At 42.4% G+C, this 13,595-nt stretch overlaps 1 protein-coding gene across 1 annotated transcript in view; it reads left to right on the top strand.

Annotated features, from left to right (window-relative positions):
- Positions 1-907: 907 nt before the first annotated feature.
- LOC311132921 (NEDD4-binding protein 1-like) overlaps positions 908-13,595 on the top strand; it is a 32,126-nt gene continuing 19,438 nt past the window's right edge. Inside the window, exons 1-2 of the mRNA XM_084166306.1 lie at positions 908-1,028; positions 2,096-2,389. Of these exons, the coding sequence (XP_084022432.1) occupies positions 2,123-2,389 (267 nt within the window). The 5' untranslated portion in view covers positions 908-1,028; positions 2,096-2,122. The remainder of the gene's footprint in view (positions 1,029-2,095; positions 2,390-13,595) is intronic.

The raw sequence follows: 13,595 nt of genomic DNA on the forward strand, positions 1-13,595 counted from the left end.
TCCAGATCACTTGATATCCACCACAACTGGTAGAGAGAGCGGGACAGAGAGGGAGAGAAACCCGACTTAACTCAAACTATACTGTATATTGTACAGCAGAGAGTGTGTCTGACTCCAAACCCCCACAACTAAATATATAAGAGCATATCATGAAGGAACTGCTTACAAAACAGAGCTGGGAGCTCTCCATGCAGAATGGGCGCCATATATATATGCCATGTTTTTTTTCTCTCCCCTACCCCAATCAATTATCATTTATATCAATAATGCAACAGAAAAATCGTTTAATATTTTTTAATTGCAACACAAATTCAGTGCATCACTTTTCCTGTGGCTATGGCCTTAGTCACTATATCCTGACCACTGGTCTGGGGTTAGGGTTAATATGATGGCTTTTGGCTTGGATACATCAACTGACAATCATTGTCACTAAATACTAGATTCGATTATTTGTTGCAAAGAATTACAGGTCGAAGTTAATTCTAGTTTACAGCGGCACCACCTACTTTTCTATGGAAAGGAAGCGTTCCATGTCGCGCATGACGTAAATGGAAATTCCCCTTATCTTTTTGTTTACTCGCTGTGTTTTGATCGTACAGCCTGGTGTATCTGCGCATTCTTGTTTCCTGGTGCCGTTCACCGAGAGGTCGGGTTTTAATTTGTTTGTTTTACAAGGACTCAGGAACTTTAAACGTCATATTTATGTAAAACCGTTAGGCCTAATTCTAAAGCACAAAATGTATTTATTAAATAATTAATATGCAACTTAACTGTCGGTTTGCGGTATTACCGATAATAACCAATTTAAATTGTGCATGTGACTGGCACGAGATAGGCGTTGTTGACTTTATGAATGTCGCAGATACTCCAGCATTTACGTTGTTGTGTCTATAGTTTCGTTTTTTAAGCCCACACAACTTCAGACAGAAACTTCTACAGTAACTCAAATGTTGTTCAATTGACACTTTACTTCGTATTATTTTACCAACGTTTACTGTCGGTCTGGCACATCGCTTTATGAGTTTACGGTATTTGTGAATTTTGTACTGTATTATTTTAAATTTGCAGAAGGCAGGATCAAATTATTCCAATAGCCTATTAGAAATCTAAACTTTGAGCCACAGTGAAGGAGAGCGACTTTGGGAGAAAGAGGAATGCGTTTAGAGAATTGTTGAGTTTGTTCATAATATTATTTAAATGTATAATCTACAATTGCCTTTGTAAATTAAATAAAACTATTGTTAGCTGTTGCTGTGGACGAGATTGGGTTTAGAAAGTGTTTGTCAATTCCTATTATTATTACCTACCTATAAGTCTCGCGAGGCCAACCTTCCAAATCTCGTCTCGTTGATCCATAGAGCTCGCCAGCTTGTAGTCCTAAAACCCGGAAATGAGTTACCTCTGGCTTTTTAATTTTTAATTTTACCTTTATTTAACTAGGCAAGTCAGTTAAGAACAAATTCTTATTTACAATGACGGTTTGTTCAGCCATCCCTATGGAAAAATGAATGGGGAAAGAATAGGGTTTTGGAATAATAACGTTGAAGGTTATCACAGGCGTAGGATATCTTATTTACATTTACATTTTAGTCATTTATAGGTTTGTTCTATGGGATAATTGCTGTCAGTTAACATGACCTTTATGAATTATTAAGCCTTTATATGCTTTTTTTAATTACATAAATTCTTAAAAATTCACAAAAAGTGACGTTAGCTGATGAAAAGGATCTCATAGAACAAAATGTATAAGATCTCCTAAGCCTGTGTTTACCACAGACCTTATTTTCAGCGTTTATCCAAAAACGCCATTCATTTTCCCCATAGGCTTTGTCCAACGAGCCATGGCGGAGTTAGTGCCAACAAAAAGACGCCATTACTATTTATCTCTAGATCTATGGTAGATCATTGGCTGACATGGGCATATTAAGTTATTCTATTGGAAGTAGAATATGGAAATAAAATTAATTGACAGACCATTTCTGTCTCTCTCTCTCTTTCCATATCTGTCTGTCTGTCTGTCTGTCTGTCTGTCTGTCTGTCTGTCTGTCTGTCTGTCTTTGTCTCTCTCTCTCTCCCTCCCTCCCCACCCTCTCAGTGAGTTCTGACACATACCCCCATTCCCATGGCCTCTGCCCTGAGCCATCTCTCTCCAATGTCTGGAAGAGAGAGAGAAGGATGGAGTGATGGAGGAGGAGGAGACAACCAGGTGGAGGATGAGTTTGCATGTTCCGGGGTGCTACGCGGAGCCCTACAGTCCTTCCACGCCTCCCTGGAGAGGATATTTGGGGTGTCCTTTATGATCGGAAGAGAGGAGGATGCTGTGTTGCCACATGATGGACAGATCTGGCTTAAACTAAAAGGAGGAAGGAAGGATGTTGTGGCTGCCAAAGTAAGAAATTACTTATCGTATTATTATTATTCTGAACTCTTAGCTTTAATGTTATGGTCAATATCATGGTAACAGAATTACACTTTAAAATGTATGCTAAACAAAAACATTTGATTTTAAAGTTGAACAAACCATACAACTGTATGCACAAGGACTACTTCGAACAATTTACACAGATATTTTCACAAAACACATTTACTGGAAGAACTGTGCAGATGCAAAGTTTGGTAACAGAATTACGGTCAAATCTCCCTCAGTTTTTTATGCAACCACGTTTTCCAAAATATTTTTTGTTATTGAACTACAGTAGGTGAAGTGGATTTACATCCGGTAACGGAATTACGGTAATGGAATCACATTATGGGTCCCTGATCTGTATTATACAGAAATGCATAATTATGGATATGAATATCATTCCCTTCATGGTGATGAATCCTGAATAGGTAAACAAAGGTAGAAATATGCAATATCCTTCTTTTGCATATTATTCTACACACTGGCTGTTATTGTAATGAGCTCCGCCCCCAAACAAGACCACATCTGGTTGGTCCGGACCAGACCAAATCTGAAACAATCATAGACGTCTATGTTTCACAACTTTGGACAGCACAGAACAGCACAGTCGAGCACAGTAGAGTGTTGTACAATACAGTAGATCACAGCACAGTAGAGTGTAGTACAATACAGTAGATCACAGCACAGTAGAGTGTAGTACAATACAGTAGATCACAGCACAGTAGAGTTCAGAACAGTACAGTAAAGTTGATATGTTCAGTACAGTATATTATACTGTACTCTACTTTAGTGTGCCCTACTGTACTGTACTGAACCCTACTGTACAGTACAGTACTGTACTTTTCTATACTTTTCTTTACTCTACTGTACTGTTCTCTACTGTGATCTACTGTACTGTACAGTGCTGTCCAAACTTGTGAAACATAGTCGTCTATGATTGGTTCAGATTTGGTCCAGTCAGTGTTGTAAATACGTGCAAATAGTTAAAGTACAAAAGTAAATAAATATGGGTTGTATTTACAATGGTGTTTGTTCTTCACTGGTTGCCCTTTTCTTGTGGCAACAGGTCAGAAATCTTGCTGCTGTGATTGCAGACTGTGGTACATCACCCAATAGATATCAGAGTTTATCAAAATTGGATTTGTGGGTCTGTGTAATCTGAGGGAAATATGTGTCTCTAATATGGTCATACATTTGGCAGGAGGTTAGGAAGTGCAGCTCAGTTTCCACCTCATTTTGTGGGCAGTGTGCACATAGCCTGTTTTCTCTTGAGAGCCAGGTCTGCCTACAGCGGCCTTTCTCAATAGCAAGGCTATGCTCACTAGTCTGTACATAGTCAAAGCTTTCCTTAATTTTGGGTCAGTCACAGTGGTCAGGTATTCTGCCACTGTGTACTCTCTGTTTAGGGCCAAATAGCATTCTAGTTTGCTTTGTTTTTTGTTAATTCTTTCCAATGTGTCAAGTAATTATCTTTTTGTTTTCTCATGATTTGGTTGGGTCTACTTGTGTTGCTTGTCCTGGGGCTCAGTGGGGTCTGTTTGTGTTTGTGAACAGAGCCCCGGGACCAGCTTACTTAGGGGACTCTTCTCCAGGTTAATCTCTCTGTAGGTGATGGCTTTGTTATGGAAGGTTTGGGAATCACTTCCTTTTACATGGTTGTAGAATTTAACAGTTATTTTCTGGTTTTTGATAATTAGCGGGTATCGGCCTAATTCTGCTCTGCATGCAATTTGGTGTTTGTCCCATTTTGTGAATTCTTGGTTGGTGAGCGGACCCCAGACCTCACAACCATGAAGGGCAATGGGTTCTATAATGGATTCAAGTATTTTTAGCCAGATCGTAATTGGTATGTCGAATTTTGTGTTCCTTTTGATGGCATAGAAGGCCCTTCTTGCCTTGTCTCTCAGATCATTCACAGCTTTGTGGAAGTTACCTGTGGCACTGATGTTTAGGCAGAGGTATGTATCGTTTTTTGTGTGCTCTAGGGCAATGGTGTCTAGATGGAATTTGTATTTGTGGTCGTGGCAACTGGACCTTTTTTGGAACACCATTATTTTTGTCTTACTGAGATTTACTCTCAGGGCCCAGGTCTGACATAATCTGTGCAGAAGATCTAGGTGCTGCTGTAGGCCCTCCTTGTTTGGGGACAGAAGCACCGGATCATCAGCAAACAGTAGACATTTGACTTCAGATTCTACTAGGGTGAGGCCAGGTGCTGCAGACCGTTCGAGTGCCCTCGCCAATTCGTTGATATATACAGTACCAGTCAAAAGTTTGGACACACCTACTCATTCAAGGGTTTTTCTTTATTTTTAGTATTTTCTACAGTGTAGAATAATAGTGAAGACATCAAAACTATGAAATAACACATATGGAATCATGTAGTAACCAATAAAGTGTTAAACAAATCAAAATATATGTTATATTTGAGATTCTTCAAATAGCCACCCTTTGCCTTGATGACAGCTTTGCACACTCTTGGCATTCTCTCAACCAGCTTCACCTGGAATGCTTTCCAACAGTCTTGAAGGAGTTCCCACATATGCTGAGCACTTGTTGGCAGCTTTTCCTTCACTCTGCCGTCCGACTCATCCCAAACCATCTCAGTTGGGTGGAGGTCGGGGGATTGTGGAGGCCAGGTCATCTAATGCAGCACTCCATCACTCTCCTTCTTGGTAAAATAGCCCTTACACAGCCTGGAGGTGTGTTGGGTCATTGTCCTGTTGAAAAACAAATGATAGTCCCACTAAGCCCAAACCAGATGAGATTGCGTATCACTGCAGAATGATGTGGTAGCCAGGCTGGTTAAATGTGCCTTGCATTCTAAATAAATCACAGACAGTGTAACCAGCAAAGCAACCCCACACCATCACATCTCCTCCTCCATGCTTTACGGTGGGAAATACACATGCAGAGATCATCCATTCACCCACACTGCGTCTCACAAAGACATGGCGGTTGGAACCAAAAATCTCCAATTTGGACTCCAGAACAAATGACATATTTGTTTCTTTGCAGCAATTCGACCATGAAGGCCTGATTCACACAATCCCCTCTAAACAGTTTATGTTGAGATGTGTCTGTGACTTGAACTCTGTGAAGCATTTTTTTTGGCTGCAATTTCTGAGGCTGGTAACTCTAATGAACTTATCCTCTGCAGCAGAGGTAACTCTGGGTCTTCCATTCCTGTTTCGGTCCTCATGAGAGCCAGTTTCATCATAGCGCTTGATGGTTTTTGCGACTGCACTTGAGGAAACTTTAAAAGTTCTTGAAATGTTCCGTATTGACTGACCTTCATGTCTTAAAGTAATGATGGACTGTCGTTTCTCTTTGCTTATTTGAGCTGTTCTTGCCATAATATGGACATGGTCTTTTACCATATAGGGCTATCTTCTGTATACCCCAACTACCTTGTCACAACACAACTGATTGGCTCAAACGCATTAAGAAGGAAAGAAATTCCACAAATTAACTTTTAAGAAGGCACACATGTTAATTGAAATGCATTCCAGGTGACTATCTCATGAAGCTGGTTGAGATAATGCCAAGAGTGTGGAAAGCTGTCATCAAAATATATTTTGATTTGTTTAACACTTTTTTGGTTACTACATGATTCCATATGTGTTATTTCGTAGTTCTGATGTCTTCACTAATATTCTACAATGTAAAAAAAAATTAAAATAAAGAAAAACCCTTGAATGAGTAGGTAGTGGTAGTGTCTGTTGAAGAGGGTGGGGCTTAAGCTGCATACCTGTCTCACCCCACGACCCTGGGGAAAAATATGTGTGTTTTTTTTGCCAATTTTAACCGCTGTTTGTGTACATGGATTTTATAATGTCGTATGTTTTTCCCCCAGTTGTTTGTCAATTAGGGTGTGCAGGGTGAATACATGGTCTGTCAGAGGATAATTTGGTAATTTCTCCGTACATTGTTTTCACTGAGGAAATGAACGAGTCTGCTATTAATGATAGTGCAGCAGATTTTCCCAAGGTTGCTGTTGGCGCATATCCCACGGTAGTTATTGGGGTCAAATTTGTCTCCACTTTTGTGGATTGGGGTGATCAGTCCTTGGTTCCAAATATTGGGGAAGATGCCAGAGCTGAGATTGATTTGAAAGAGTTTAAGTATAGCCAGTTGGAATTTGTGGTCTGTATATTTTATCATTTATTTTAGGATACCATCAACACCACAGGCCTTTTTGGGTTGGATGGTTTGTATTTTGTCCTGTAGTTCATTCAATGTAATTAGAGAATCCAGTGGATTCTGGTACTTTAATAGTTGATTCTAAGATTTGTTTTTGATCATGTATATGGTTTTGCTGTTTGTTCTTTGTTAGAGGGACAAAAAGATTGGAGAAGTGGTTCATCCATACATCTCTGTTTTGGATAGATAACTCTTCATGTTGTTGTTTGTTTTGTGTGTTCCAATTTTCCCAGAAGTGGTTAGATTCACTACTTTCCTTCCATCTATAGCATTTCTTAATAAACTCAGCAAAAAAAGAAACATCCCTTTTTCAGGACCCTGTCTTTCAAAGATAATTCGTAAAAATCCAAATAACTTCACAGATCTTCATTGTAAAGGGTTTAAACACTGTTTCCCATGCTTGTTCAATGAACCATAAACAATTAATGAACATGCACCTGTGGAACGGTCGTTAAGACACTAACAGCTTACAGACGGTAGGCAATTAACGTCACAGTTATGAAAACTTAGGACACTAAAGAGGCCTTTCTACTGACTCTGAAAAACATCAAAAGAAAGATGCCCAGGGTCCCTGCTCATCTGCGTGAACGTGCCTTAGGCATGCTGCAAGGAGGCATAAGGACTGCAGATGTGGCCAGGGCAATAAGTTGCAATGTCCGTACTGTGAGACGCCTAAGACAGCGCTACAGGGAGACAGGACGGACAGCTGATCGTCCTCGCAGTGGCAGACCACATGTAACAACACCTGCACAGAATCGGTACATCCAAACATCACACCTGCGGGACAGGTACAGGATGGCAACAACAACTGCCCGAGGTACATATACTGACTGTTACTTTTGATTTTGACCCCCCCTTTGTTCAGGGACACATTATTCCATTTATGTTAGTCACATGTCTGTGGAACTTGTTCAGTTTATGTCTCAGTTGTTGAATCTTGTTATGTTCATACAAATATTTACACATGTTAAGTTTGCTGAAAATAAAAGCAGTTGACAGTGAGAGGACGTTTCTTTTTTTGCTGAGTTTATTATTCAGTTCCTTTGGCTTTGATGCCTCATGATTGAGTATTGCTCTGTTCAAGTAGACTGTGATTTTGCTGTGATCTGATAGGGGTGTCAGTGGGCTGACTGTGAATGCTCTGAGAGACTCTGGGTTGAGGTCAGTGATAAAGTAGTCTACAGTACTACTGCCAAGAGATGAGCTATAGGTGTACCTACCGTAGGAGTCCCCTTGAGCCTACCATTGACTACGTACATACCAAGTTTGCGACAGAGCTGCAGGAGTTGTGACCCGTTTTTGTTGGTTATGTTGTCGTAGTTGTGCCTAGGGGGGCATATGGGGGAGGTGTTTGTCCCACTATGTGCTGAGGGTGTCAGGTTCTTGTCCAGTTCTGGCATTTAGGTCGCCACAGACTAAATCAAATCAAATTTTATTGGTCACATGCGCCGAATACAACAGGTGCAGACATTACAGTGAAATGCTTACTTACAGCCCTTAACCAACAGTGCATTTATTTTAAACAAAAAAGTAAGAATAAAACATCAACAAAAAAGTGTTGAGAAAAAAAGAGCAGAAGTAAAATAAAGTGACAGTAGGGAGGCTATATATACAGTAAAATAAAGTGACAGTAGGGAGGCTATATATACAGGGGGGTACCGTTGCATAGTCAATGTGCGGGGGCACCGGCTAGTTGAGGTAGTTGAGGTAATATGTACATGTGGGTAGAGTTAAAGTGACTATGCATAAATACTTAACAGAGTAGCAGCAGCGTAAAAAGGATGGGGTGGGGGGGCAGTGCAAATAGTCCGGGTAGCCATGATTAGCTGTTCAGGAGTCTTATGGCTTGGGGGTAGAAGCTGTTGAGAAGTCTTTTGGACCTAGACTTGGCACTCCGGTACCGCTTGCCGTGCGGTAGCAGAGAGAACAGTCTATGACTAGGGTGGCTGGAGTCTTTGACAATTTTGAGGGCCTTCCTCTGACACCGCCTGGTATAGAGGTCCTGGATGGCAGGGAGCTTTGCCCCAGTGATGTACTGGGCCGTACGCACTACCCTCTGTAGTGCCTTGCGGTCAGAGGCCAAGCAGTTGCCAGACCAGGCGGTGATGCAACCAGTCAGGATGCTCTCGATGGTGCAGCTGTAGAATTTTTTGAGGATCTGAGGACCCATGCCAAATCTTTTTAGTCTCCTGAGGGGGAATAGGCTTTGTCGTGCCCTCTTCACGACTGTCTTGGTGTGTTTGGACCATGATAGTTCGTTGGTGATGTGGACACCAAGGAACTTGAAGCTCTCAACCTGTTCCACTACAGCCCCGTCGATGAGAATGGGGGCGTGCTCAGTCCTCTTTTTTTTCCTGTAGTCCACAATCATCTCCTTTGTCTTGGTCACGTTGAGGGAGAGGTTGTTGTCCTGGCACCACACGGCCAGATCTCTGACCTCCTCCCTATAGGCTGTCTCATCGTTGTCGGTGATCAGGCCTACCACTGTTGTGTCGTCGGCAAACTTAATGATGGTGTTGGAGTCGTGCCTGGCCATGCAGTCATGGGTGAACAGAGAGTACAGGAGGGGACTGAGCACGCACCCCTGAGGGGCCCCCGTGTTGAGGATCAGTGTGGCAGATGTGTTGTTACCTACCCTTACCACCTGGGGGCGGCCCGTCAGGAAGTCCAGGATCCAGTTGCAGAGGGAGGTGTTTAGTCCCAGGATCCTTAGCTTAGTGATGAGCTTAGAGGGCACTATGGTGTTGAATGCTGAGCTGTAGTCAATGAATAGCATTCTCACGTAGGTGTTCCTCTTGTCCAGGTGGGAAAGGGCAGTGTGGAGTGCGATAGAGATTGCATCATCTGTGGATCTGTTGGGGCGGTATGCAAATTGGAGTGGGTCTAGGGTTTCTGGGATTATGCTGTTGATGTGAGCCATGACCAGTCTTTCAAAGCACTTCATGGCTACAGACGTCAGTGCTACGGGTCGGTAGTCATTTAGGCAGGTTATCTTAAAGTTCTTGGGCACGGGGACTATGGTGGTCTGCTTGAAACATGTTGGTATTACAGACTCAGTCAGGGACATGTTGAAAATGTCAGTGAAGACACTTGCCAGTTGGTCAGCACATGCTCGGAGTACACGTCCTGGTAATCCGTCTGGCCCTGCGGCCTTGTGAATGTTGACCTGCTTAAAAGTCTTACTCACATCGGCTACGGAGAGCGTGATCACATAGTCGTCCGGAACAGCTGGTGCTCTCATGCATGCTTCAGTGTTGCTTGCCTCGAAGCGAGCATAGAAGTGGTTTAGCTCGTCTGGTAGGCTTGTGTCACTGGGCAGCTCGCGGCTGTGCTTCCCTTTGTAGTCTGTAATAGTTTTCAAGCCCTGCCACATCCGACGAGCGTCAGAGCCAGTGTAGTATGATTCAATCTTAGACCTGTATTGACTCTTTGCCTGTTTGATGGTTCGTCGGAGGTCATAGCGGGATTTCTTATAAGCGTCCGGGTTAGAGTCCCGTTCCTTGAAAGCGGCAGCTCTACCCTTTAGCTCAGTGCGGATGTTTCCTGTAATCCATGGCTTCTGGTTGGGGTATGTACGTACGGTCACTGTGGGGACGACATCATCGATGCACTTATTGATGAAGCCAGTGACTGATGTGGTGTACTCCTCAATGCTGTCTGAAGAATCCCGGAACATGTTCCAGTCTGTGCTAGCAAAACAGTCCTGTAGCTTAGCATCTGCGTCATCTGACCACTTTTTTATTAGCCGAATCACTGGTGCTTCCTGCTTCAGTTTTTGCTTATAAGCAGGAATCAGGAGGATAGAGTTATGGTCAGATTTGCCAAATGGAGGGCGAGGGAGAGCTTTGTATGCGTCTCTGTGTGTGGAGTAAAGGTGGTCTAGAGTTTTTCCCCCTCTGGTTGCACATTTAACATGCTGGTAGAAATGAGGTAGAACGGATTTAAGTTTCCCTGCATTAAAGTCCCCGGCTACTAGGAGCGCTGCATCTGGATGAGCGTTTTCCTGTTGATTAATGGCCTTGTACAACTCATTCAGTGCAATCTTAATGCCAGCATTGGTTTGTGGTGGTAAATAGACAGCTATGAAAAATATAGATGAAAACTCTCTTGGTAAATAGTGTGGTCTACAGCTTATCATAAGATACTCTACCTCAGGCGAGCAAAACCTCGAGACTTCCTTAGTATTTGATTTTGTGCACCAGCTGTTGTTTACAAATATACACAGACCGCCGCCCCTTGTCTTACCGGAGGCAGCCGTTCTATCCTGCCGATGTAGCGTATAGCCTGCTAGCTGAATGTTGTCATTGTTGTCGTTCAGCCACGACTCCATGAAACATAAGATATTACAGTTTTTAATGTCCCGTTGGTAGGATAACCGTAATCTTAAATCGTCCATTTTATTCTCAAAAGCTTGAACGTTGGCTAATAGGATTGATGGGAGAGGCAGTTTACTCGTTCGCCGTCGGATCCTTACAAGGCACCCGGATCTGCGTCCACTATATCTCCGTCTCTTCCTCACGCGAATGACGGGGATCTGGGCCTTGTTGGGTGTCTGTAGAATATCCTTCGCGAACGCCTCGTTGAAGAAAAAGTCTTCGTCCAACGCGAGGTGAGTAATCGCTGTCCTGATATCCAGAAGCTCTCTTTGGTTATAAGAGACGATGGCAGAAACATTATGTACAAAATAAATTACAAATAACGCGGAAAAACACACATAATAGTACAATTGGTTAGAGGGCTGTAAAACGGCAGCCATCTTCTTCCGGCGCTGTTCTATCGGCTAGTACCTGAGCCAGGAAATGATTGATTTCCCCCTCTAGGATGGAGAAGCTGTCTTCATTAAATTATGGGGATTCTAGAGGGGGGAATTGTAAAGTGTTTAAACACTGTTTCCCATGCTTGTTCAATGAACCATAAACAATTAATGAACATGCCTTGCAAAAGTATTCATCCCCCTTAGCGTTTTTCCTATTTTGTTGCATTACAACCTGTAATTTAAATGGATTTCTATTTGGATTCTATTTGGATTTCATGTAATGGACATACACAAAATAGTCCATATTGGTGAAGTGAAATGAAAAAAATAACTTGTTTCAAAAAATTCTAAAAGATCAATAATGGAAAAGTGGTGCGTGCATATGTATTCACCCCCTTTGCTATGAAGCCCCTAAATAAGATCTGGTGCAACTAATTACTTTCAGAAGTCACATAATTCGTAATATTGCACACAGGTGGACATTATTTAAGTGTCACATGATATGTCACATGATCTCAGTATATATACACCTATTCTGAAAGGCCCCAGAGTCTGCAACACCACTAAGCAAGGGGCACCACCAAGCAAGCGGCACCATGAAGACCAAGGAGCTCTCCAAACAGGTCAGGGACAAAGTTGTGGAGAAGTACAAATCAGGGTAGGCTTCTAAAAAAAAGATCAGAAACTTTGAACGGAGCATCATTAAATCCATTATTAAAAAATGGAAAGAATATGGCACCACAACAAACCTGCCAAGAGAGGGCCGCCCACCAAAACTAATGGACCAGGCAAGGAGGGCATTAATCAGAGAGGCAACAAAGAGACCAAAGATAACCCTGAAGGAGCTGCAAAGTTCCACAGCGGAGATTGGAGTATCTGCCCATAGGACCACTTTAAGCCGTACACTCCACAGAGCTGGGCTTTACGGAAGAGTGGCCAGAAAAAAGCCATTGCTTAAAGAAAGAAATAAGCAAACACGTTTGGTGTTCGCCAAAAGGCATGTGGGAGACTCCCAACCATATGGAAGAAGGTACTCTGGTCAGATGAGACTGAAATTTAGCTTTTTGGCCATCAAGGAAAACGCTATGTCTGGCGCAAACCCAACACCTCTCATCACCCCATGTTTTTCATCGGCAGGGACTGGGAAACTTGTCAGAATTTAAGGAATGATGAATGGCGCTAAATACAGGGAAATTCTTGAGGCAAACCTGTTTCAGTCTTCCAGAGATTTGAGACTGGGACGGAGGTTCACCTTCCAGTAGGACAATGACCCTAAGCATACTGCTAAAGCAACACTCAAGTGGTTTAAGGGGAAACATTGAAATGTCTTGGAATGGCCTAGTCAAAGCCCAGACCTCAATCCAATTGAGAATCTGTGGTATGACTTAAAGATTGCTGTACACCAGCGGAACCCATCCAACTTGAAGGAGCTGGAGCAGTTTTGCCTTGAAGAATGGGCAAAAATCCCAGTGGCTAGATGTGCCAAGCTTATAGAGATATACCCCAAGAGACTTGCAGCTGTAATTGCTGCAAAATGTGGCTCTACAAAGTATTGACTTTGGGGGGGTGAATAGTTATGCACACTAAAGTTTCTGTTTTTCTGTCTTATTTCTTGTTTGTTTCACCCAAAAAATATTTTGCATCTTCAAAGTGGTAGGCATGTTGTGTAAATCAAATGATACAAACCCCAAAAAAAATCAATTTTAATTATAGGTTGTTAGGCAACAAAATAGGATAAATGACAAGGGGGGTGAATACTTTCGCAAGCCACTGTAGGTAGCACACAGGAGGACATTTTTCTATATTGAGATAATTTCCTTTAGAATTTCTAGCCAAATGTAAAATGTTCCTGTTTTGATTAATTTAATAGAGTGAGTTAGGTCTGCTCTATACCAAATTAGCATACCCCCTGAGTCCCTTCCCTGTTTCACACCTGGTAGTTTTATGGGACTACCAGCTCTCTGTAACCTAGAGGGCAACCAGTGGGTCCATCTCCTCTATACCATGTTTCTTGTAGGATGACAATGTCTATATTTCTGATTTCTTTGGTGAAGTCCAGGTTCCTGCTCTTTAGGCCAAAGGCAGATGACCTCAGGCCTTGGATATTCCAAGATGAGATGGTGAAGTCTTTGTGTTCCATAAAGTGTCCAATGTTGTTAGTGATGTGGTTTGGCCTCAGACCAGTAAGTGTGAGCAGAGCCTGCTGAGCATCTGGTACATGCTATTGGCTTG

The sequence above is a fragment of the Coregonus lavaretus genome, assembly GCF_964263955.1.
Source record: "Coregonus lavaretus genome assembly, chromosome: 7".
Lineage (NCBI taxonomy): Eukaryota > Metazoa > Chordata > Actinopteri > Salmoniformes > Salmonidae > Coregonus > Coregonus lavaretus.